The sequence below is a fragment of the Microcebus murinus genome, chromosome 4 (genome assembly GCF_040939455.1).
Source record: "Microcebus murinus isolate Inina chromosome 4, M.murinus_Inina_mat1.0, whole genome shotgun sequence".
Classification (NCBI taxonomy): domain Eukaryota; kingdom Metazoa; phylum Chordata; class Mammalia; order Primates; family Cheirogaleidae; genus Microcebus; species Microcebus murinus.
Window position 1 is genome coordinate 6,599,094 of NC_134107.1, and position 24,661 is coordinate 6,623,754.

The following is a 24,661-nucleotide window of genomic DNA, read 5'->3' on the forward strand; positions in this document are numbered from 1 at the left end:
TCCCATGGGCCCCAAACTGGAAGTGCCCCAGAGAGCTGAGTCGCACCCACCCCAGGCCCAGCGTCTCTGCTGGAGCCCCGCAGGACCCGGGTCTCACCTCCCAGCCTCGGCCATGCTGCGGGCGAGGTCATGGCGGGAGAGTCCCTCGGCTGGGCCAGTGCAGGGTCCCGGGCCGGTCTTCTCCACTGTCTTTGGGGGCACTGCCCCCTTTGCGCCGAGGATCCACACATAGTGTTTGGGAGGAAACTCCTTGCAGGGAAGGTTTCCTCTCCGGACCTGGCACCCAGGACTCCCGCAGGCCACCCGGACAAGGGACTGCACCTCCCCAGCCTGTGTTGGCTCCCTACTGGGCCAAGGCTAAGTGACAGAGCCTAGGGCCCGATGTGGGGCTTCTCTCCCCTCACTGCTACCTCCCCACCCAGCTCCCTGCAGCCAGAACAGTCCAGAAACGAAGGCCCCACCGGGCAGAATCAGTGTCCGAGCCTTCTTCTAGCCTGTAGCCTGGGCTTGTTCTCCACCAACAGCCCCTCTGGGTGGGGTGGGGGACAAGCCTCCGGAGTCCTGCCTGCCAGGTGGCCCTGACGCAGACTGTCTCGGTCCTTCCCTGTCTACAGGGGACGCAGCGGGCAGGGAAGGCCGAAGCAGCCAGCTGGCCAGGTAGCTCAGGAAGCGGCAGAGGGCTTCCCCTCCACCCCCAATGTCACAGGGCCAGCCCCTAGACACTCAGGGACATCAGCCTCTTGCCACTAGAGACAGCACAAACCGCTGTTCCATTCCCCAAGGAACAACGCCATTCCTGCTGGCCCCAGGCCGCGGGCCCTGGCCAGGAGGGCTCCAGCGGGGGCGGGCAGGCAGGCAGGCAGGGGGCCGCGCCTCCTTCCGGCCAGCGGCTGGACAGCCGGTATGTGGGCAGGAGGGGTGGGGGAGAAGGTCACCGCAAGCACATGCAGCAGCAGCACAGACGGGGCGTTTGTGACTGGACTCTAGACCTGACATTGCGGCTGTGACCTTTCCGGGGACACACCTGGGAGGGGGAGGTGGCGCCGGCCAAGCCCCAGGCACTTCCTGGCCTCCGGGGAGGCGGCTGCGAAAGGAGGGGGTGGACCTGGCCCAGATGACACCATTCACTAAAAGCCAGGTCCCGCCCAGCGCCTTTCCGACCCGACCGGGCGGGCACCCTGCTGCCCCAATCCAGCCTCCGCCCTCCAGCAAGAAGCTCAGTGCGCCACAGCCCATGGTAGAAAAAGAACTGCTCAAGTGATTTATTTGGAATGGACACAATGATGCAAAAACGAAATATTAAGACAAAACGGGTAAATGACAAAGACCCATCAAAATAAATACATAGATAGTCCAATAACTTAACGCGCCCGCGCAGCGGGGCCGGGCTCCGCACGTCCGGGAAGGTCCTCCTCTGCGGGCAGGTGCGCGGCGGCCCGGGCTCCCGCGGTCCCGGGCACCTGCTCGGCGCGGCCCCAAGGCGCCGGGCCGGCCTCGTCCAGCGTGTGGCTCTGCGGGGACCGGGCCGGCGTCCAGCCTCAGTGCCCCGGGACGCCGCGCGCGGCGGGCAAGCGACGGCTCCGGCAACGCGCCTCACGGGCGCGGCGACAGCGTGGCGCCAGGTCCCCTCTGGAAGCGTCTCCGGGCGAGGCAGGGCTTCCCCCGACGGCCGCAGTCCAGGCTTCCTGCCCGGGCCGGGCCGAGGGCGGGCTCGGGCGGTGCGGGGCTAGGACGCGCGGGGTCCGGGCGGCGCGGGCGCGGGCGCGGCGCGCTCCTGGCGGCCGCGGAAGTCCTGCAGCGCGCGGCGGTTCTGGAAGTCGATGAGCGCCAGCGTGATGGCCGCGCTCCAGCAGCTCTCGCCCGCGCAGCGGAAGTCGATCTCCTTGCGGTCGGTGGTGACGATGGTGAAGTACACGTACTTGCCCGTGCGCTCCACGCAGTCCACCTTGAGAATGGAGTGGAAGCGCAGCTCCTTGGGGCGCGCGCCGGCGCCCGCGGGGAACAGGCTCAGGCGGTCCGGGGTGAGCACGCCGCGCTTCTTCTTCCACAGCTGGAACAGGCTGTCGCTGCGCTTCTCCAGCTCGCCCTCGCGCAGCACCTCGCCGGGGGTCTTCATGTCGGCCGGGCGCGGGGAGGCGGGAAGGGACGCGGAGAGGACGTCTCGGCGGCGGCGGCACCGGCTTTGCGCCTCGTGGCCCGGGCGCAGCCTTTATAGCGGCCCCGCCCCGCCCCGCTCCGCCCCCGCTGCGCCCCGCCCCGCCCCCGGCCCTTCCGCCCGGGGCCCGGCCCGCCCCGGCCCCCCGCGCTCCCGGTCCCCCCTCCTCCTTGTCCATGTCCGAGGCCTGCGCCCCCCAGCCCGGCTGCCCCGGCTGGCCCCGCTGCCCTGCCCGGGGGCGGCTCGTAGCCCCACCGCCGGGGCGGGCGCCCGCGCAGGAATGCGCTCCGCCAGCCCTGCCCGCGGTGACTCACGCCGGGAGCCCCGGGAAGCGCCCGTGGGCGCGGAGACCGCGGCGTCCAGACCCCCGCGCAGCGGGCGCCCCGAGGTCCAGCCCTGCCGCTCCGGGACCCTCGTAGCTCCCCAGCCCTGGGCGTCCCGTCGCCCTCGGGGCCCCTCCCGGGCACCCAGAGACCCTCTCCGGAAGGAGCCCTGTCCCAGTCGCCTTATCGCCCATCTTGCCGCCCACGGGCAGCGCCTGGAAGGACCTCCCCTGCTCTGAGCCTCGGTTTCCCACTCTGTGAACCCGCACGGTGACCTGCTAGGTCAGGTAGCGCGCGAAGGGCCACGCCAGCGCGGGATGCGCGCTCCCGATGTCCCGAGCGGGGTCGGCGTCCTCGGGCCGCGCGCGGCACAGCCGGCGAGGGAGGCCCTGGGGGCCGAGGGGCAGCGGGGGCGGCTGAGTCATCGCCTTCCAGCCGGGCGGACCGGCGGTTCTATTTACCCTCTTCCTTTAAAGGGTTTAATAGCGGCGGAAGCGAAAGCCAGCTCCTCCCGGGTTCCCAGGGGTGGGAGTGGAGCCGGCTGAGCGGACCCCAGGGGGTCCCGCGCCCCCAGCCGGCTGCGCCCAGCTGCGCGGAGGTCCCACCGCTGGGTGGGAACCAACCGGGACGGCCTCGCGTTGCAAGGCCCGCGCAAAATGAAAAGAGAGTCCGTTGATTCAAAAAGTATTAAAAATGCCAACATGAGGACACCAGGGCATCGAACCCAGTCCTGGGACCAGCCCTGCCCCCCACAAGCCTCACAAGTCCCCTACCCTCTGACCAGCCCAGAACCCTGGCCCTTCACGGCACTGCGAGGCGTAAAGAGGCTTCTGCGGACGCCATCCCCGTGGCAGCTGCAGCGGTCCCACCTGTGTGGCCAGGGCAGCGGGCGTGGAAGGGCAGAGATGGGCTGTGCCAGGACGCTGTCCCCTGCATGGGACTGCAGTCAGCCTGGCCACCCTGCCCGCCATCCTTGCAGGGAGGCAGGAGGGAGGGAGCAGGCCAGAGGGAGGGTAGAGAGATCTCCCCTCAGGACAGTGCCAGGTGGGCCCTGGGGAGAGGTGGTGAGCTCCCCATCAAAGCTGGCATCCAGCCGAGCAGGCCAACTGCTGGGTGGCGGGGGATGGATTGCAGGAGAGATGCTGACCCTCCATGGTGTCCTGTCCCCAGCCACTGTGCCACTGCCACAGGGCTGCGCTGTCCTGCCTGGGTCCCGGGCTGCTGGGCAGTGCCACCCAGCAAGGCGGCTCCTCGGGGCAGAGGGAGACCAGGAAAACCTAGCCAGGGCCGGGGCGCTCCCTCACTGCTCAAGGGAGCCCAGAGCCCGGCCTGCAAGCTGTCTGAGGCCCAGCAGCTTGCCTCCCTCCCCCAGGGGCCAGTCAGTGGAAGCCCCAGACACTGGGCATTGTTTAAGCACCTACTGTGTGCCTGCAGGCCTGGCTGGTGCTGGAACCCCAGAGGACGGGAGCCCCACTTGCCCTCAGGAGCACAGCGGGTACCAGCCTGGGAGGGCATGGGGCCAAGGACAGCATGAACTCTGTGGGGTCCCAGGGAGACCTGGAAGGGCCAGGTGGTGCCCGTGTGCCAGGCACTGTGCCCAGCCTACACCTACTAACCCTGAGAGCACCCCAAAGTGGGTATTCTAACCCCCACTTCACAGATGAGCAAACAGGTCGGGGAGGAGAGGGCTGAGAGGGAGGAACAGGTGAGGTGCTTCCCTGAGCCCGCTTCTCTTGGTGGGGTACCCTGGCTGTTCCAGGGGAGGCTAGGAGGCCTGCAGCCCAGGGCTGGTGCTCTGACTGGTGGGGGCAGGAAGGGGAAGCCAGGACCCAGGGGGGCTGGGAGCCCTGGTTCCAGGCCCAGCCTGCTCTCTGCTGCTACCTTCATAGACAAGGTCAAGGTCAAGGCAAGGCTAGTGGGAATAGGTCAGGGCCCTGGCAGCTTCACCACCTACAACCTCTGCCCCAGGGGCCGGGTTCTGGGCAGCTGCCAGACACCTTGGGCTCCTGCTTGGCCAAACCAGCTGAGAACCTGGTTAAGAACCTGGCTGAGAGCTGAGGGGAGCTGGCTCCCCATCCCAGCCAGCCAGGGACCAGGTGGACCAGAGTGGGACTTCAGGATGCCCAGGGCTTCTGCATAGACGTGGGCAATAATGATCCATGGTGTCAGGAGGCTGCAGGGTCAGGAGACCAAGCACCACCTGACAGGTCCCTCACAAACAGGTGCTGTCCTGGGGCTGCAGCAGCTAGCTGAAGCCCACCTGCCTCCCATGCCCAGGCCGGTCCACCGTCCCGAGTCGCCCATGGGCCCTCACTGCTGCCAGTGGCCCTACTGGCCCAACTCCAGCTGTCCTCCCCACTGGGCCTTCCTCACCTGGGACGGGGCAGGAGCCTCCTGTGGCCCCACCTGGGACTGAGCAACCTCCCACGTTAGTAATGCCCTGGGAGGAGCGACTGCCCTGATTTGCAGAAACAGTGGCTCAGAGAGGTGCAGGGGACCGTCGCCACTGCCCAAGCAAGCCTGTCTGAGGGTCCCCTCTGGAGGATGGGACCGGGGTGGGGGAGAATAATGAGGAAGCGAAGTGCTGACATATGAACCCCGGGCTAGGAGCTTTTGGGGGGACCCTGACCCCAGGGCCATTTGATAGCCAAGAGCCCAGAGGAGCCTCCAGGTCGGAGACTGGACACGCCGCCTTCCCGGTTTCCTGCCGGGTGCTGGGGACCCCGGTGTGGATCCGGCTGCACCCCATGGGAGCTGCGCCCACTTGGTGCTGGAGAGCCGCCGGCCTGAGAAGTGTCCGGGCCTGGCAGCCACCGGGAGGCCCATGTGACCTCTCTTCCCCGCCAGGGTCCCCAGGAGGCAGGGCTGCTGGGGCTGCAGCCTTGGCTTTGCAGGAAGCAGGGGGTGGTGGTTTCAGAGAGGTGAAGTGACCCCTCCAAAGTCACACAGTGGCCAGTGGGACTCGAATCCATCACCGTCCCTCCCTACTGCACCCTGGCGCTCAGAGGCTCTCTGGGTGGAGGCGTCTGGCGGCTGCTTCCCAGAAAAGGAACGGCTCAGCCTCACGGTGGTGGCGTCAGGCAGCGTCCGTCCAAGCCAAGTTTACTAATATTTGTTCAAGACTCCACGTTGGGATTTGCATGGGGCCTGGGCCAAGGGGCCCCCACCCCCAGGCAGGCAGTGGTGGGGCAGTCAGGGTCCCAAACATCTGGCCTGGGACACCCACCCGGGGTCCTGTCCGGCCTTCGGGCTCCTCAGCACGGGAGCCCAGCCGTGCGAGGCTGCCGGCAGCCGGGGCGGAATGTGGGCACCTCTCCGAAACTCCCCAAGTGAGGTCACTTCCACATGGTGACGAGGCTGAGCCCTCCAGGCACTTGCCTGACCAGCCCAGCCATCCGGCCAGCCTGTGAGACTGCCGTGTGTCATCGGGCCTGGCCTGGGTGCCCGGGGCTCGATACCACCCTCTTCCTGTGCTCGGGGACAGTCCCCTCCTTGGGAGGGGCCCCTGCCTCCCCCAGGAAGCCCTCTCGGGTTGCCAGGACACATTCGAAAGCCTGCCTCCCGCCAACCACGTGACTGCTGGGCCTTGGGGCCCTGAGCCTGCTCCCATGAGAGCCTGGGGAGGGCGGGGGAGGCCCAGGCTGCCAAGTCACAGCACCTGAGAGGCACCCTGGTGCCACTTGACCTGAGCCTGGCGTGGCCCGTGAGCCGGGGCCTATGACTCAGGCCCGCCCTGGATCTGTCTCCTCCCAGCCAAAGCCTGAGGAAAGTGAGAGGCCTCGGGTGGGAGGCACCTGGTTTCAGGTACTTGCTGTCAGCCTGGCCAGGGCCTCTCAGGGTTGTATCCTGTGCCTCCCGTTCCCTGGGCCCCTCCACTGGAGTCTGGCAGGCAGGCCCCACCTCACAAGGCACTGGGGACTGAATGGGAAACCCAGAACACCCTTCCCTCCTTGGCCCCTGGTGAGCTCCTATTCATCCCTCAGTACCCTGCTCAGAAATTACTATCAGCTATTACTATCCTAAAATACAGTGACAGTGTTTCCTTCTTTGTTTTCTATTTTTTAATTTTTTTTAAATTTTTCATTTTAACTTTTCTTCATTAAATTTATTTTCTTTTGCTTTTTTTTTTTTCCCTAGCACTAACCTTTTTTTTTTTTTTTTTTTTTTTTTTGAGACAGAGTCTCACTCTGTTGCCCAGGCTAGAGTGAGTGCCGTGGCGTCAGCCTCGCTCACAGCAACCTCAAACTCCTGGGCTCAAGCAATCCTCCTGCCTCCGCCTCCCAAGTAACCGGGACTACAGGCATGCGCCACCATGCCTGGCTAATTTTTTCTATATATATTAGTTGGCCAATTAATTTCTTTCTATTTTTAGTAGAGATGGGGTCTGGCTCCTGCTCAGGCTGGTTTCAAACTCTTGACCTCGAGCGATCCGCCTTCCTCTGTCTCTAGCACTAACCTTTGAAAAGTGTTTCATTCTTTAGGGCCTGCAGCGCCCCACCCAGGTACTCAGGGAATTATCTGGGGAACAGATGGCTGAAAAAGCATCTATTTATTGTCCCAGAGACCAGACTCTACGGAACAACGGAAGTTAGTGGACACTGCATCTGCTCGCCTATAAGACAGAACGTGAGCCCCTGCTGCCCCCGGGCGAGCCTGGGGTGGAGAGCAGGAGCAGAGGCAAGGGGCACATGGTGGCGTGGGGGGCCCTGACAGGCTGGTGTGGGCTGATTGGGGGGTCCTGGAGCCTGCAAGGGTTGGAAGATGGGGCCATGCCCACCATGCCCCTCTGAGCAGGGTACTGAGGGATGAATAGGAGCTCACCAGGGGCCAAGGAGGGAAGGGTGCTCCCTGGTTTCCGCAGGGTGTTTGGAGCCTGCAGGGGCTGTGGAGGTGGGGCTGCCTCTACCGCAGGGATGGACTCTGAGGACATCCTGCCGAGTGAAGTGAGCCAGGCCTGGGGGGCTCAGAGGAGCCACCTCTGCCCTTGGTCCCACAGCAGTGTGGTCCACCGGGATCTCTCCAGAGCTTGGAAGAACAGAACGAATGAACACAATGCAGGAAGGGAGCCAGGGAGGCCTGGGCAGAGGAGACAGCGCTCAGCGGTTGGGGTGGCAGGTACGTCCGCCTCCTGCCCTCTCCGGCCCAAGCTGCTTGTTCAGCAGGTCAGGGGTAGGGTGGGGGCCTGGGTGAGGGGCCCTGTTAGTGTATTTCTATTAGTTCTTTCCTACTTTAAAAAATTACCAAAAATAGTAGTCTATTGTTGGCATAAAAAGTAAAAAATCGGGCCAGGCGCAGTGGCTCACGCCTGTAATCCTAGCACTTTGGGAGGCCGAGGCGGGCAGATCACTCAAGTTCAAAACCAGCCTGAGCAAGAGTGAGACCCCGTCTCTACTAAAAATAGAAAGAAATTAATTGGACAACTAAAAATATATAGAAAAAAATTAGCCGGGCGTGGAGGTGCATGCCTATAGTCTCAGCTACTCGGGAGGCTGAGGCAGGAGGATCACTTGAGCCCGGGAGTTTGAGGTTGCTGTGAGCTGGGCTGATGCCACGGCACTCTAGCCCGGGCAACAGAGACTCTGTCTCAAAAAAAAAAAAAGTAAAAAATCGGCTTAAACGATTTCAAAGCTCTGTGTGCTCGTCTCTCATGCCTCCACCCAGGGCCACTCAGGATGAGGCGTGGCCCTTTCACCCTTTTAAAAAATGCATTTACATTTCCTTAAAAAACTAAGGGTGGGATTATCATGTGATCCAGCGATTCCGCTTCTCATTCGCATGTCATCAGAACCGAGAGCAGGGCTGGAACCGACCTGCGCATGCCCACGTAGGCGGGAGTGTTCGCGGAGGCGGCCCGCCAGGCCTGCGTCACAGGGTGGTCGCCCGCGCAGCGCAGCAGCACCCAGCCTTGCCAAGGACGGGGCGTGACGCGGGCCACCACCCGGATGGACCACAAGGACACTGCGCAGCGGGGCCAGGCCGGAAAGGACGTATGCGGCACGGTCTGTGTAAGTGGATGACACGAGGTCGAAGTGTCCTCAGACCCGCCGAGGCAGAAAGTGGGGTGGGGGTGCCAGGGGCTGGGGAGATAGTGCCTCGAGGGGACAGAGCTTCAGTCTGGGATGGTGAGAAAGTTCTGGAGGTGGGTGGTGGCGGTGGCCGCATGGCAACATGAACGTGCTTACGGCCGTTTCACTTGAAAACGGCTAAGCTGGTACCTTTGCTGCTGCGTGGACTCCGCCACCATTTAAAAGGTGCATTTACGTGACTCTCACGAGTGCAGGGACGGGAGCCCGTCTCCTCCTGCGCCGGGGCCTCCTCCCCTCACTGCCGAGGGGCACGCCGCAGCTTCCTTGTCGCCCGTGATGGCTCTCATGTTGCGGCCCCACGGGCACCTTCGTGCACGCGTGCAGATCCTCACCAGGGCCGAGCGCGAGGCACTGCTGGGTCGGCGGGGTGCGCGGGTGTCGGGGCTGTGAGCAGATGGCCCGACGGGGGGCCCTGCCACCTGCGCCCCACCCCAGGCTGCAGGTGCTCTGCCCGCTGCCCCGTGGCAGGGCCATTGATGGACGCTTTGCAGTGTTCTTGTTTTTTATGTTTTAACCAGCCTAGTGGCCAAAAACTGGGGTCTTATCTCCACGCGCATCTCTCTGCCCGCCAGGGGCTACCCATCTCTCCGGCTGCTCGTGGCCTTGGCGCGGCCGTCTCCTCTTCACATCCTCTGCCTGAAGAGCTCGGTTTGTGGGCTGACAAAGACGTGTCCTAATCCCCAAAACCTGTGGATGTGACCTCTTGTGGCTCAAGACTGATACTACCTTATTGGCAGATGCGACTGAGGTGGGGACCTCAAGGGGAGCTTTTCCTGGACTACCCGGCTGGGACCCAGTGCCTCACGTATTCCCTCGGGAGAGACGGGGAAGGCACAGAGAGGAGGAGGCTGAGGGAAGACAGATCGGGGCGATGTGGCCACTGCCAAGGAACACCTGGTCCCCCAGAAGCTGGAAGAGATGAGCAAAGGTCCCCCTAGCAAAGGCCTGGGGTCCCAGTCCTTGGGGAGGGCAGCCCCTGCTGGAAATGGGGCAGGTGGAGGCCCAAAGCCCTCCTCAGGGCTCCTTGGTGGCCTAGCACCTGTGCCCGAGGCTGTCCCCAGGACCCACTTGGTCCTGTTTGTCGAGGCCCAGCAGTGGCTCCAAGCCGGGCAGACACTGATGTGGGCAGCACGGGGGTCAGGGGTTGGGGTTGGGGATCTGGAGAGGAGGTGAGGCCTCTCCCCACGTAGGCGAGGAAACTGAGACCCAGAGCGGCTGGGAAACTTGGTCACCACCACAGGCCTCTCGAGGACTCGCAGGAAGAGCCCATGGCAGTACACCCATGTGGGTCTGCCGGTGGTGTCCTGGAGGCAGCTGGTCCCTTTCTCCTGGGCCCAGCCAGGCCTGTTGGGTTGTCATGGAAAGTAACATCCGGCCGCCGCCCCAGGAGAGCTGAGTCAGCCCAGCCAGGCCGGGCCGGTGACTGGCAGTGGGGACAGCTTGCAGGCGGGGCCTCCGCCCAGGCACACCAAGGTGACTTGGCCTCGGCAGGGTGTGTCCTGCCTCACCCTCCTGCTGGCCCAGGGAGGCTCAAGGGTTGATGGCCTGGTGGGAACCGGGCTGAGCTGGGCCCATGCGACCCTGGCAGCTTCTGTTCCAAGCCTCAGGGTCTGCGCCTCTCCAGTGGAGAGGACCCATGTGCACACGGTGCCTGGAACACGCCATCAAACCCAGCGGGACCGAAAGCCCAGTGGGGCCAGCCTGCAGTGGGGTCCTGGGGCCCCTGCCACTGGGGGCCCCTGCCTGTCAGTGTTGCCTGGTGGGTGAAGCGCAAATGGCTGGGTCTAGGGCCCCTTGGGTCTCTACCCTAGATGGGTTCCTGAGGCTGGGGTGGGGAAGTGACATCTACCTCCCCATCTACCCCTGGGGAGTCACCGGCTCTGACTGGCTTCAGGCAGGGGCCAAAGTCCAGTCAGTTGGCGGGGAGCCACATCAGGGACGGTCACTTCTCTCACCCCTTGTCCCCGGCCGCCCCTTTGCAGCCCATCTCCCAAGTCTCTTGTTGTTCCCCAGGTCCCCAGCCCTGAGCCTGGAATCAGAGCCAAGCAAGTCAGGGCCAGGGTGAGCCAGGGAGGTCAGAGGTCAGCACCGCCACCCAGAGTGTGCCTGTACCAGTCGGTGAGGCCAAGGGCTCCACCCACCCCACCCTGTGGGCTGCCCCTCCTGCCCTCCCTCCTGGGGGCCAGCTCCCATCCTGGCAGTAACAGGCCTGGGGCGTTCTGAGGGACGGTAGGGATTGCAGGAAGCCCTGGGCCTGTACCTGGGGCTCTCCTGGGGAGTCAGGTCTTTGTCCCACATAAACAGGGCCTCAAGCCACCAGAGCAGACTGGGCCGAACCCCAGGCAGCGTGGGCGGCACCAGCCCTGCCTGAGGAAGCAGCTGTCGAGGGCGCCAGGTGGGGACACAGCTCCTGACTTAAGAGGAAAACTGCAATCTCAAGTGGAATCAGCCCATTGTGGGAGCTTTTGAAAAATGAGCTTCACTGAAGTCTAATTTACACACAACCAAATCCTCTCATTTGAGGTGACTTGTGGACACCAGGTACCTATCCCCAGCCTCCCTCCCCTCCGCCATCTCCATCCACTACCCCCACAGCTCCTTGGCCAGCCCTCCCACGGATCCCTGGCCCACAGGGCTGTCCCATGGCTCCTATGGCAGGTTCTGGAGCTTCACGGCAACGGGAATGTCAGCATCTGGCTGGATCGCTGGTCACCTCCCACCCTCTTGTTGCTGAGAGTTGCCAGTGCCAATGTATAGCCACTGCCACCACCCAGTTCACTGTTGGCAGCCCAGGGAAGCACTGGAGCCACCGTGCAGGGGCGTGGGGGTCACGAGGGCAGCCAGGACCCAAGCTGGGCCCCCCACCTGCCTGCCAGGCCGCACTCCCATTCCTCCCTCCCAGGGCCCAGGAGGAAGCTCGAAGGCCAGCTGGGCCCTTAGTCCTGGTGGTTGTTTACTTTTTGAGACAGGGTCTGGCTGTGTTGCCCAGTCTGGTCTCAAGCAATCCTTCCGCCTCAGCCTCCCAAGTAGCTGGACTCTAGGCACGTGCCAGGGCCAGCTCAGTCCTGGCTTTGAGTGGGCCTCTCACTTCCCTGAGAGGCATGAGGGGACAGCATGAGATGAGTGGCCACACCGAGGACAGGAGTGGCAGGGGAGGCCTGGGCGTTGAACCCCCTCCTGTACCTCAGCACGAGGCTGTCCAGGGTGTCAGTTGGGACAGAGGAGCGGCCAGGCAGGCAGGGCTGGGGGACCTGTGGTGGCGGCAGCTGGACCTCAGGACTGGGAGGGGAGTACTGCCCGTCCCACCAGGCTCTTCTCACTGACCCCAGACAGCCTCCCCCAGACTCTCACTTACCCAGTGAGGCGGGAAGAGAGGATGCGGGCCCGTCCCACACAGGTGACAGTGGTCAGGAGCCGGGCAAGGGCTGCAGGGAGCACCCCTGCCAGGCCAGACTCAGAGCAGCCCTCCAGCACCACGGGGACCCAGGCCCGCCCATCACCAAGCTTCCCCCAGTGCTGAAACTGTTCTGTTAATTTCCTGCAAGTTACTTATGCAAAATTAATGATTTTGTGCAATCATTTCTGATCTTTAAATAACTTGTGAACTATATTTTTATGTATAGGCTCATTTTAAATGCCCCAAGGGAACCTGGCATATTTGGAGAGCTTATGGAGCCTTCCACAAAACTGACTTGTAGCTAGCCAACAGCCCCCCCGCCCCAAGCAAGGCAGTGAGTGGCCAATCTTGGGGAGCAGGGCTCTTCCCGGGGCACCAGGCAGGACTATCATCTCCGGAGCTGAGGACGGGTCACTGTGAAATGGCACCTGCTCCATCAGGCTGGGTAATACCCATGGGCCCACCCCGTGGGGCTGGGCAGTCTGAGACAGATCCGCTGGGCACTCCGTGGGCAGGAGGGGGAAGAAGGGGCACAGCATGGACACCAGCTCTACAGACCATGGGGACATGCCAGACGCACATTCCCTCTAGCCTGTGCCTGGCCATTTCTGTGCCTTCTCATGGCCACCAGGGCCCTCTCCTTTCCTACCGCTCCTGGGGAGAAAGAAGGCAGCCACGCAGGCTGGCCATGGGCGAGCTGGAGGTGGCAGGGCGCCGCTGGCCTCGTGGACAGTGAGCCACCACACAGCTGCCTTCTCTGGGCTGCCTCCTCCCTGATGCATGGCAGGGGCATCAGAAAGGCACCGAGAAGAAAGATCAAACAAGGGCTTCCTGCAGGAAGTTTCCCTCCAGAGGTCTTCTGGATCTACAAGGCACACCCACAGACTCTGGAGAAATGACCCCCCGCCCCCAGGGCAGGAACGAAGTCTTCCCCGTGGTAGCAAAGGGCCCGCCAAGGGCCCCGACTGCACAGTGAAGGGGCCCTGCGCAGAGAAGACCGCAGGTCCCACAGGCACCTACGCGCAGCCTCTTTCTAACTAAACACCTGCTTTCAAAGCCTCGGAAACAAAACGCAAAGCCTAAGACTGGAAGTCCTGGATCTACCAACACCCAGGGCCGGACAAGAGTCCAGCTGGCTGCGTAGCTCCATCCGTGAGCCGCCAGAGAGGAGCAGACCGCGACGCCCGCCCGCCCACTTCCCCCACAAAGCACAGCGCTGGCTTCATGTTTCACAACTTTAATAGAATATTCTAACTATTCTGTACAAATTGAAAACAACGTATTCAGTTACAAATGTGTTATAAGGTAAGGCTGAGCACTGTCCTAACATACCTGGTCACAGTGTGGACACAGCGGTCCCAGCTGCCAGGGACTGCTGTCACACACGTGGAAACCCCACAACGCCAGTCAGGCCAAACTCAAGGCTTTGAAGACAGGATGAATGATGGGGCCCAAAAATGGAGTCACTGACAGGGCGACACTCGCGCTCACACTGAACCGGAAAGCTGTATGGGCCGCGCAGCCGCTCCCAGGGAGACTGAGCAACGCGCTCTGCCCACGCGGCGCTCTTCACCAGCAACACGTGGTCTGCATGTCATGAGAACAAGCTCCTGCCTCCGGCAGCAGGAAGCAAATCATTTCTTCTACACAGGCCTCGCTCCCACTAGGAGACAGCACACCTTCCTGCTCAAGTCACCAACACTGTTCCAAAGTTGTAAGGATGAGTGGCAGCGTGAGCTCAAAGTCGTCACAGCATGGATGAATAAATAAATACGAGGACGACCCTGCAGCGCTCGCCTCAGAGTCGAGTGCACCACAACCCCACCCCCACCCCTAGAAAAATAAAACGCGAGGAAGTAACATCCTAAGGAGAACATGACCTTACTCTACGTAGCTCTTCTGAGATGATTAGAATACAACAGTTGAAGCAGCGTTCACACTCAGCAGATTAAGTGGCTGGAAATAGCGTGTGGGTTTCTTCAAACGAAAGGGAAGCGTTCTGTCCGATTGCAGGAGTGGTAAAAGAGGTTCTGGATGCCCTGGAACATCACCAGACCTCAGCCCTTTAGCCAAGTGACCTCCCAGCTCCACCCCATGTGGTCTATGGGGCCCTCCCCAAGGGCAGGGCCTGGGAAAGTCCACAGCTACAGGCGCCAAGGCCGTGGAGGGTGCTGGAACTAAACCTCCTATTTCTGAAATGCATTTCAGTTGCCACTGTACAAGTTAAGCAAAATAATAAAGAAAAAGGAAAAGTGAAAGTGAAAATCATGCACTTGAGAACGAGTTAGATGTCATAAGCACTGTGGACAGGATGGTGCAGACAGGACCAAGGCCCCTGCCTGTGGGCCCGGAGTCCTGACAGCTTGCGAGGTGACCACCGGCAGCAGGGCCATCGCGCCTCACTGCTGTTTGCATTCCGCGGGCTGGCTGGGCTCTTTCTGTCAATGAAAGAAAACAAGACTCATAGAGAACAGAACCAATGTCACCACCTGCCTCCAACCAACAATGAAAACCAAGACTCAATTAGTTCATTCATTCTCACTGAAAAAACAGTAACCACAAATACACGTGTAAAAACAGTGACAAAACACAAAGCTAATTTCCCAGAAAAAAAGTCACAGCAGGGCTGCCGTTTCTGTCTTTAGAGATATACTTCTGAAGCATTCAAATTCCTGATGTATTCAGCAGGAGGGGCTCAGGGACAAGGGGGGGTCCCAGGCAGCCTGCACCTGCCATGGGAAGCGCAGCAGGCACAGCACCTTGGAGGCCCTGCTCCCCAGCAGTCCTGTCTCTGAGGCGCACGGCTGTCCCTGGCTAGGCGGGGACGGATGCTCACAGAGTGGCAGCATCTCTTCGGCTGGGGACTTGCTCCTTTTGCTAATGGGGAAGAAGTGCCCCAGCAGATGCACAATCTGGTGGCCTACACTACATCAACATATGATAAGAGGCCACTACCAAGAGCTCCAGGCACCCATCCTCCTCCTGATGGTCTCACCAAGTGAGAAATTCCATCCTTCCGGTAAAAATATCCAGGAAATAGCACTCCCCTCTCAGAGGAGCAGATTAACTTCAACATAACCACTTTCAGCAACCCCATGAATTTTGTGTGGAGGCCAACAAGAGCCTGAGAAATAGATAAGGATCTCACTAACACGTCTGATCTACTAAGTTTACTATTCTGTGACCTGTGATTTCTGGCTGCTAAAATTACAGATTACTCTGAATATAATCTGGCACACCTACGGAGTTTAGGAAAAACCTGTGCTATAGCTATATGGTTTATAAGAACACCAGGGGTAACAACACTGACTCCTTCTGTGGTATAAACTGGGGCTACAGTTCATTCTTTGGAAAATCACCTTTAAGCAATGAAAACATATTATGCATAAAACACACCAAGTACCCTTGGAACATGGTGTAAGCTCTTTGTTTCCAAGGGTCATGGAAAGAGCACAGGAATAAGCCTGAATCCTTGGGGTCGGGGTCGGGTCTCTGTCCAGCAGAGCAGCAGCCACTCTGGGAGACCCCACCTGTGCCTCCACTGCCCCACGGGCTGCCCAATGAGCCCAGCCCAAGACAGTAAAGACAACCAAACCCTGGGCAAAAAGGTGCTGACCTAGTTCTGTGCACCTGCCATCTGAGGGTGGGCCTGGAGGTGGCCCAATGAGGTGGCTGAGGCCATCAAGAGCATGGGCTGCACCAGGCAGGCGAGGTGAGACAGGAAGCAGGACAAGCGGTGTGTGCAGGAGTGGTGCACACGAGCCAGAGGGACCAGGCTGGGAAACGGGAAGCCAGTAAAGGGGTTCTATAGGGCGAAGGGGAGAACTGGGGCCGTGAGAGTTTTCATCTTTATGTCTCTTTGAGGTACACACACAATGTCACGTAATACACAGTATTTTATAATGTATCCTACTACACGCTGAACATCCCAAATCCCCAATCTGAGATGCTCCAAAGTCCAAAACTTTTTAAAAAAATTTTTTTTTTTTAAGTTTGTGAGATCTGAACAAAGTCTAAAACTTTTTGAGTGCTAACATGATACTCAAAGGAATCATTGAAAGATTTTGGATTTGGAATGTTCAACCAGTAAATATAGTTTAGTACAAGTATCCCCCCCTCCAACAAAAACCCAATCCTCACTTTTGTTCCCAAGCATTTTGGTAAGGGGCACATAACCTGTACAAATATAAATTATCCTGTATTGCATAAATGATGTGACACATATTTTCAAAACCAATAACCAGGTGGCGAGGTCTGCGAGAGGGCGGAGTCCTCACTGAAACACACAGACTGGCAGGTGGGGCTGGCCCGAGGGAGGCCGCCACGTGGCCCCACCTCTGCCAGGCGATGAGGCTGACCCAGCCTGCCATACAGGCCAAAACAAAACTGAGCTAGAGCACCCTGCCATGTCACAGATGCGCACAATAGTCCGGTCACTAGTTAATGCTAACCTATCCAGGAAGGGGGAGTTGACATTTTAAAAGGCAACAGGTAATAGCAGAAACCTTGCCTCTCATGGGAGACTTAAAAGGTGCAAAATAGGCCACCACACAGACTAAGCTGCTGCAGCTGCACCAGTGAACAAGAAGCTCCAGTGCCCGGAGTGCCCGGAGCCCCGGCCGACGCCGCAGCGTCTGCCACTTGGAGAGACCCGCACGCCGACGGACGACGGACGGCCGCTCCGCAGGTGTGAGGCTGCCGCTGCGGCGTCACAGATGAGCCCCTCCTCCAAGAGATAAGTGCTGAGGTATTTATGGTGAGGATTCACTTCAGAGTAACTGGGGGGCAGAGGAGTGGGTGCAGGTACAGGTGAGATGAGAGTGGCTGAGCTCCTCAGACACGGGGGACAGCAGGGATTGACAGCAACTGGACGTCACTTAAATATGCAGGCAGGTGATCGGGCCCAGCTCTCTTGAAGACGGCTGCCAGACACCAGACGTATGTAACTGTAGCTAGTTAAATGGTCCCACGAGCCTGGATGTGCCTTACGTGCTCATTAGTTTTCTGCAAGGGAAGCCTACAAAGATGACAGGACGGCGATGCCATTACAAACTGGATGCCTGCTTTGTCCCGACATGTGGAGACCCTGCTGTGGCTGAGAGTTAGTACTCATTTCTCACAGCACCTCTCTTCTCTCTCCCACTACGTTCCTACACCCTGCACACAATGAGTGTTCCATGGGTGAAGGGGTCTTGGCAAGAGCCCCTGTCTTCGCATGGTCTGCTGTCAGTCCACCCCAGGACAGAGCCACGAGGCCTGAACCCAGCAGGGCGGGTGGCGGCCCCCCAGGCCTACTGTCACTCACTTTAACCTACAACTGGTTCTTTCCTTATTCCATCAGAACACTCACCACCAAACTTTTTACTGCTGACATCAAAACATTTTAAGATAAAAACTTCTGGCACATTGAAAGTTCAATTACCTCTTTGTATACCTATTGGTCTGCACAACACCTGAATTCAAAAAGTCTAAACATTCAAGAGACACCTTCTGAGAAATTACACTGGGCCAATTCTATTACCAGAGTATGTCTGACCTGCTACCGTGCAGCCCAGCAGGGCTTGGGACAGCTCAGTGCTCTACAGTTCCTCAATGACTGCCTGCCTATGGTGACTGATGGGTGCCACCGTGCAAGCCACTGACCTCCTCCTGGAAAGCAGCATCAGTGAAAATGTCACCCAACTTACGCTTTGCTACTTGGCTAGCAAGGAACACTGGGCTCAGAAAGCAAGAGCCAAATCTAATTTTTCCTTGTTGGTTTTAAAAGTACACAGACACACTCATACAAAAACATTGATCTTCAGAAAGCCCCGTGTCAAACCTATTACATAGTGAGAGTGCTGATAGCAGCCTCTTCTTTATTCAAAATCAAAACAATGCATTGTATAAAGTATAGATCAGAAGTTTGGAAGTTAGGTATTAATGGAATTCCACCTTACCTAGAAACGTATGAATGATTAACAGACAAAAATTACACCTAAATGGGGAAAAAAATTGAAAGGAACTGTCAGCATGAAAGAAAATGAAATGCACAAAATTATACAGGAGGAAGCAGCCACAATTTATCATGATATAAAAGGGCTGCAAAATACTGAACTTGGGACAGGCAACTTCAACACACCAGACCTATACCTTCAGAGAGGTCAGAAAACTTTATGTTCATTTAAAGGCTATTCTCAATATCAGAACATTCTTTCCTTCCTTTTCTTTTGCTGGCACAGGCACTAACGCTGCCAGTAACTTTAGAGAGGTGGATGTGAAGGGACAGCCATGTTCCACCCCAGCCCCAGGGACAGCAGGCTTGGCCCAGAACATGTTTTTAGTCATTTCTCCCCCACCCACAACCGACAAAACACAACAAATTGTGTGAGCTGTTAGTACGTGTAATTCACTACTCTAGGTTATCTGTAATCACTTGGTGAGAATGCTCATTTAGAAAACCAGGACACGAAAGGAGACGAGGTTCCGCAAGGCAACAGAAAGGACAGACAACGGGGGAAGAAGACACCAAGGCACGAAGCACAGGGAGAAGCCAGTGAGACGAGCAAGGCACACAGTGGCCAGTGGTGTGCTGGTACCCAGGGAGTGGACACTGCAAACTGTCCCAGGCCCCTTTACCATCACCACCGCAAACGTGGTCAGCGCCCACAGCGCAGACACAGTCCGGGATGCCTGGCCACCAGATACCCGAAGAGCAGTGGTGGGTGTCAGTTGTTCACTAACTGATGACCCCGCCCAGTGATCCATGCAAGGCAGGGACCCAGGCCTCCACCACCACGGTGCCGGACACAGGCACTTTCAGTGCAGTCGCCCCGCCATCGACAGGCCAGCCTTTAACAGGGGAACGATACCACGAGCCCATCCCAGAGGCATGTTCAGAAGGCACATTTTAAAGTCTCAAGGTCTTTTCCCATCCTTCCCCTGCAGGCATGACAACCATGAGCATGCATCTGTGGAAATATCTGGTGCTAACCGACTGATTACAGAGCCAGGTTACTATACTGATAGCTTTTAGTGCACATTCCACTTTGGGCAAAAACAAGGGTTAAAAACAAACAAAATAACATTTACTCAGACAGAGGTATATATTACAAAAACACCAGGTAATGTTAGTATTCTGACAGCCCATATTTAACTCTAAGAGACAGGGAAGCTATAAATTTCATGCTTTAGAAAAAGTAAATTCTTACTGTAACTGTGGACTACACTAAAGCAGCTCTGGATTTTAAAGTATTTGTCAAATGTCAAAGTACTTTGATTTAAGCTAATCTGAGACAATAAAAATCCAAATTCACAGATAAAATTAGGTAGGTACAACGGCATGTGCTGTAGTCCCAGCTACTCAGGAGGCTGAGGCAGGGAGATCGCAGGGGGATCATTGGAGCCTATAAGTTTGACACCAGCGTAGGCAATACAGTGAGAACCCGTCTCAAAAAAAAAAGGGGGGTAAAATTAATGGGGTTGCCCACTCATGTTTCTTTTATTTATCACTTTTCCTTAGCAAATCTCAATTTATTTTATATTATTCAAGATATATGAGCTATCTAGACACATCTTCTGAGTATTCTCAGCCCAAGTACAATTGTAAAATGATACCTACAAATCTATTATTCTAGTCATTAACAAAAAAATACTCCCCCAAGTCTCTTCTTTGCACCTTTTCTAAACACAAACAAGTTTATGTTGTCAGTTCAATCATTGCCTTGCCCTATTGAATGAGTCTATGTACGTAATATACAGCTTAAGAAATAATTAGAAAAGCATTTAACTCAATATTTAAAACTCAAATCTTAAGGTGTCTGAATAGTTCCTCATTCCAGTATTTTTCTGATAAATTTTAAACATTCTAATTAGAGAAAAATGAAAATATGTTCTTAACATCACTGCCTCAAAGTGGGAACATTTGAAAAAGTCTACAGTGTAGCATATATGGGTTTGGGTACCACCCAAATAACTAACCTTGGGGTTGATTTCGGCATCATCCTCATCTTCTCCTTCTTCATCACCTTCTAATTCCTATATTAAAAGGAGTGAAAATTAGCTGGAAAGACAAGATTTAAATTCTTGTGGAGTTCACTATCCAACAAATTAAAACAATACTCTGATTCAGAAGGAAATCAATTATTGTTATCCACAAATAATTATATCACTTCCTTTGGACACTTATGAAAATTATTTCTGGGTATCTTTTTGTTCTGACAGATAACCCTAAAATAAACATAATTCTGAAAAAGTAGATTTTGTTTGTTAAATGATTATGTTTTGAGATACATTTTCATAAGCCAATTGCAGGGTCAGAAACCATGGGCACGGCTGCAGCATTTGCTCTGTGTTTCTGTACAGTATGTTAACAGGATTAAAAAAGTCAAAGGCAACTTCACATGAAATGGATATAACGTGGTCCTGTGATTTCACAAACTCTGAGCACAGAAAACCAAAGAAAATGCATTTTCAGGGAAATAATCTTTCATAGAACCGGTTTCTTACCTCCTCTTCTCCTTCTTCACCTTCTTCAAACTGAAAGAAAACAGAAAAACATCTTTAGGTTTGTAAAACATGACAGCAGCCCGCCTTCCAACATCAGCCCCATCACGTGCCCTCGATCAGGCTATGGAGAGCAGGAAGCTCGGTGGCTGCCTGCTGGGCCGAGGGCCCCAGGCCAAGTTCCGCAGGGCAGTGCTGCTAAGGGCCTCTGCGCAGACACCGCAGGCGTGGCTGAGGCCCACTTGTTTCTGAGCTGCATTTTAACAGGATGCCAAACACAAAAATCACTCAAAACAAGGAGTAAGGACTGGGATAAGAGGACACAGTAGCTAGTCGGCCTGGGCATGCCCTGGATCCAGCTGGGAACATGGCATCACAGCTCTGCTCTGCCTGCCTGTTTTCAGACTGAAGATAGGCACAGGGAGATTTCTGCAAACTAATGAATTTGTTTTCTTTGAATTTTCTACAAGGCTGACCTAACCAGTAACATAATTTTTTTGCATACAGGAATCTGGGCATCATTTTACATTCTCATACAAGAGGAAAAGAAACTTTAGTAGAAATATATAAAACCTTGGCGTTTAATCTTCAAAAAATACGTCAAAAGTTAAGTGCTCAAAGAACTTCCAACATTATAGTCAGTTGGTCTGGAATCAGTTTCTCCCTGTACCAAAGATATCACCGGTCAGACTCAGAATCAAGTTTTGAACATGAGACTTAAACCAAAAGCAAAATAAACCCTGTCAATACTGGTTGCATAACCAGGGTACAAGAAAATGTAGTTTCATTTATAATATTTCCTTTTTTGTTTTGAGCCCACACATACATTCCTTAGAGACAACTTAAGCGGACTCTGAAGGCTCCTATAGCGTTGGTGCGGCCCAGCTCACACAGAGCTCAGGCCTGCGCGCCCCGGCACCGTGCACAGCAGCATGGGATCCGGCCCCAGAGCAGCACCCTTCACTCTAAGTTTCCTAACTGGCCTCCGACAGGGAAAGACTTCTCAACAGTCTTACATTTTAGGTCAGATCAGAACTAGCCTCAAACTGGCGTGAGTGTCAAGTCGCTAAAGTTCCAAGCACAGCACTTCGCCCTGGAGACGCTCCACGCAGGGGCTGCTTCTGCTGCACCCCCCCTTGGCGCAGAGCAGGGGCCGCCACGTGCAACAGAGCACAGAAGGCAAAGCCGGACTCCCGCATTCCGTGCCTCCTCCAGCAACTTTCTAGCACTGGTGTCCAGTTCACAACGCACCTAGCATTAGTGAGAACACTTTTCATACCAACACTCACCGAGTAATCACTCTGTGCTGGGCACTACTCTAAGTGCTTGACAAGTGACTGGAGTCTCGAACGTGAGCTCCATTTTACAGAGCAGGAAAATGCAGCACAAAGAGGTCACACAGCTACTAAGGGGCAGAACTGGGACTCAAGTCTAAGCAGTCCCACTGGAGCTCACACTTCTAACCCGCTCACCAGCGGCATCTGCGCTGAACGTGTGTGGGTGAGTGAGTACACATGCACTACAAGCAGATGCACCACGGTGGTCACCCGCAGTACTGACATCGCATATATTATAATATGCTGACGCTGCATAATGAAGTTTTAACTCCATGGTGTATAATCAAGAAAGTCTGGTGACCACTGGTCTAGAGATGAGCTTTCCGACACGTTAGCCACTAGCCCAACTGACTGTTAAACTTGAACTAACTTAAATCAAACATTCAGTTCCTTAGTCACAACAGTCACATTTCAAGTCCTCAAGTGGCACAGGTGGTCAGTCCTGCTGCCCTGGACGGGGCAGACAGAGGACAGTTGCATCATCAGAGAAAGTTCTACTGGAAAGTGCTGGTCTAGAATCTGTAAAACTTAAGTCTCAGCAACTACTCGGGTGCTTACGCGACCCAACTGTACACCACGCTGAGTGTCCCTGTTCCTACCACCACCTCCCGGGCTAGGCACTTTAGAATGAGACGACTAGTCTAAGATCTGAAAGCCGACACACAGCAACAGGCAGGCCCCCTCTCCGACCACTGGGGGACTCTGCATGCCGGGGGAGGGACGAGGAAAAGCAGGCCTCCAGTGCCTCAGAGGTAACCCCTCAAACCTGCCCAAGCTGCTGCAGCCCCCTGTCTCAAGCCCCAACAGGCTTAAGAAAGGAAGTCTAATGTAGCCATGAGACCTAAGAGCTCTACAGGCAAGAGGATACCATCTAAAATATATTTCTAGTAACACAGAAACTCATCTTCCACAGAACAGGACTCACGGCAACCAAGCCTTGGTCATGATGGAGCTTGCTAAAAACTGCTCGGGGATGTGCTTCCCTAAGTTCTGACCCCGGGGGAGTTGTTTTCCCTCAAGCCCAGAGAGAAAATTGACATGCCCAGTCTGGCCATTTTCCTGTGGAACAGGGGTTCCCATTTCTTTTGGGTTGATAAGCCATGGGCTAGCATGAATCCACTGTCAATAACCACCTGGTGTGGCCAGACCTCCACAAATGAGATCTTCCTCGTGGTGAGAAGATCCCCAAAGCTTACAGACCTCATATGGGACAGGGTGAGGCGGCAGGGTCTTTGGAAAGCATTGTGAGATGTGTCACTAGATGGGGCCCACACAGGTACCTGGCAGCTGACTCAGACCGCCTTGCAGACAGCTGTTCTTTCTGCTTCTGTTTCTACAGTTTCCCTTCTCCCTAGTCTATATTGCCCCCAAACACAGAAGAGCATCTTGGACTGCATATATGGCTGATGATATAATAAAAACCTTAGGCTCCAGGGTTTCCCAAGCCACAGTTCAGGGCTGCTCTGCACCTACAGATGTAGCCCCAAGTTACAGCAGCACCCCCCCACCACCACCACCACCAACTGGCTGCCTCGTACGTTGTCATCATCCTCAATGGCCTCCCCGGTGAAGTAGAGCACTGCCCGTGGGACGATCCTCTCACGGAAGAAGTGTCCAATTTCAAAATCAGAAGCCAGTGTAAATTCTGAATCTTCATCCTGAGAAGGGAAAAGCTACACGTTAACTCATTTTAATAGGATAAACACATCATTTAACCACCCTCTCAAACCTCACCCCTCATTTTTTCATTTACCTGACTTGAAACACCAAAGTCCTGCATTCTGGGTGACAGTCACTACCTACTCAAAGCTGCTTTAAAATGACACGAAGCAGCTTTACAGAGCAACTGGAGCAAAATGGCAGAGAAGGCCTGCGGTGTGGGCCCACGGCTCCACACTCACCCAGGTGTCACTAGAATGAACGGGGTGCCAGAGTCCCAGGTACGTGAAACAAGCAGGACTGAAGGACTGAATGTCTGCCAGTAAAGCCAAGAGCCAGCACACACTTGTCCCAAACCCCAAAATGTAATGATCTCAAATTAACCCCAGGGTTTCAGGGAATAGGAATGGATTAAAAAGAAAGTGGGCAGCCACAGCTCTTAACAGCAACACGGTCTTACCAGCGACTCTCCATCACCAGACGCTGGAAAAGAAAAGACAAAACACATTTACATCACATCACAACAAGAACACCTGCGGCCCACAGCAGGAAGCCCCACTAGCAGACAAATGGACTATTTTACAACTCAAGGCTTTCCACTAGAAATCACCCAAGTTTTGCACCTCTTTTTTTTTTTTTTTTGAGACAGAGTCTCGCTTTGTTGCCCAGGCTAGAGTGAGTGCCGTGGTGTCAGCCTAGCTCACAGCAACCTCAAACTCCTGGGCTCAAGCGATCCTCCTGCCTCAGCCTCCCGAGTAGCTGGGACTACAGGCACGAGCCACCATGCCCGGCTGATTTTTTTATATTATATATATTAGTTGGCCAATTAATTTCTTTCTATTTTTTTTATGGTAGAGACGGGGTCTCGCTCTTGCTCAGGCTGGTTTTGAACTCCTGACCTTGAGCAATCCGCCCGCCTCGGCCTCCCAAAGTGCTAGGATTACAGGCGTGAGCCACTGCGCCCGGCCAGTTTTGCACCTCTTTATGGACATCTTCACAAACTGCCTCCACCACTTCATGTGAAGCAGCCCAGCGCCTCCACGGCCCTTCCTTCCACACCTTGGCGCCCTCCCTGGTTACAGACCCAGCTAGAGAGGGCCAAGTTTGAGAAAAACATTTAGAGAAGTTTAAAGTATTAACAGGAGGAAAAGCATATCAATGGCCCTAGCCTATGGCCTTCAGTGCATTTGTGCTGATTTAACCTACGCCCCGCAGAGCTA

General features: G+C 56.1%; 2 protein-coding genes across 10 annotated transcripts in view; both read right to left on the bottom strand.

The window, feature by feature from the left end:
- Positions 1–1,235: 1,235 nt before the first annotated feature.
- Positions 1,236–2,216, bottom strand: PHLDA2 (pleckstrin homology like domain family A member 2). Its single transcript, XM_012757391.2, has one exon. The coding sequence runs from the start codon at positions 2,114–2,116 to the stop codon at positions 1,727–1,729; it is 390 nt and encodes a 129-aa protein (XP_012612845.1). The 5' UTR covers positions 2,117–2,216; the 3' UTR covers positions 1,236–1,726.
- A 10,966-nt stretch (positions 2,217–13,182) lies between these two features.
- NAP1L4 (nucleosome assembly protein 1 like 4) overlaps positions 13,183–24,661 on the bottom strand; it is a 49,558-nt gene continuing 38,079 nt past the window's right edge. For 6 of the 9 annotated variants that reach the window (XM_012757612.3, XM_012757607.3, XM_076001639.1 and 3 more), the window contains 5 exons: positions 23,902–23,924; positions 23,321–23,440; positions 20,449–20,478; positions 19,921–19,977; positions 13,183–14,399 (listed from right to left, as the gene is read on the bottom strand). In XM_012757612.3, the coding sequence (XP_012613066.1) occupies positions 14,361–14,399; positions 19,921–19,977; positions 20,449–20,478; positions 23,321–23,440; positions 23,902–23,924 (269 nt within the window). In that variant the 3' untranslated portion in view covers positions 13,183–14,360. Of the gene's footprint in view, positions 14,400–17,900; positions 17,939–19,920; positions 19,978–20,448; positions 20,479–23,320; positions 23,441–23,901; positions 23,925–24,661 lie in introns of all 9 variants that reach the window. The other 3 variants (XM_012757613.3, XM_076001637.1, XM_076001640.1) reach the window with 1 other exon arrangement.

Coding starts and splice junctions, on each gene's coding strand:
- PHLDA2 (XM_012757391.2), bottom strand. CDS start 2,116: ATGAAGACCCCCGGCGAGGTGCTGCGCGAGGGCGAGCTGGAGAAGCGC.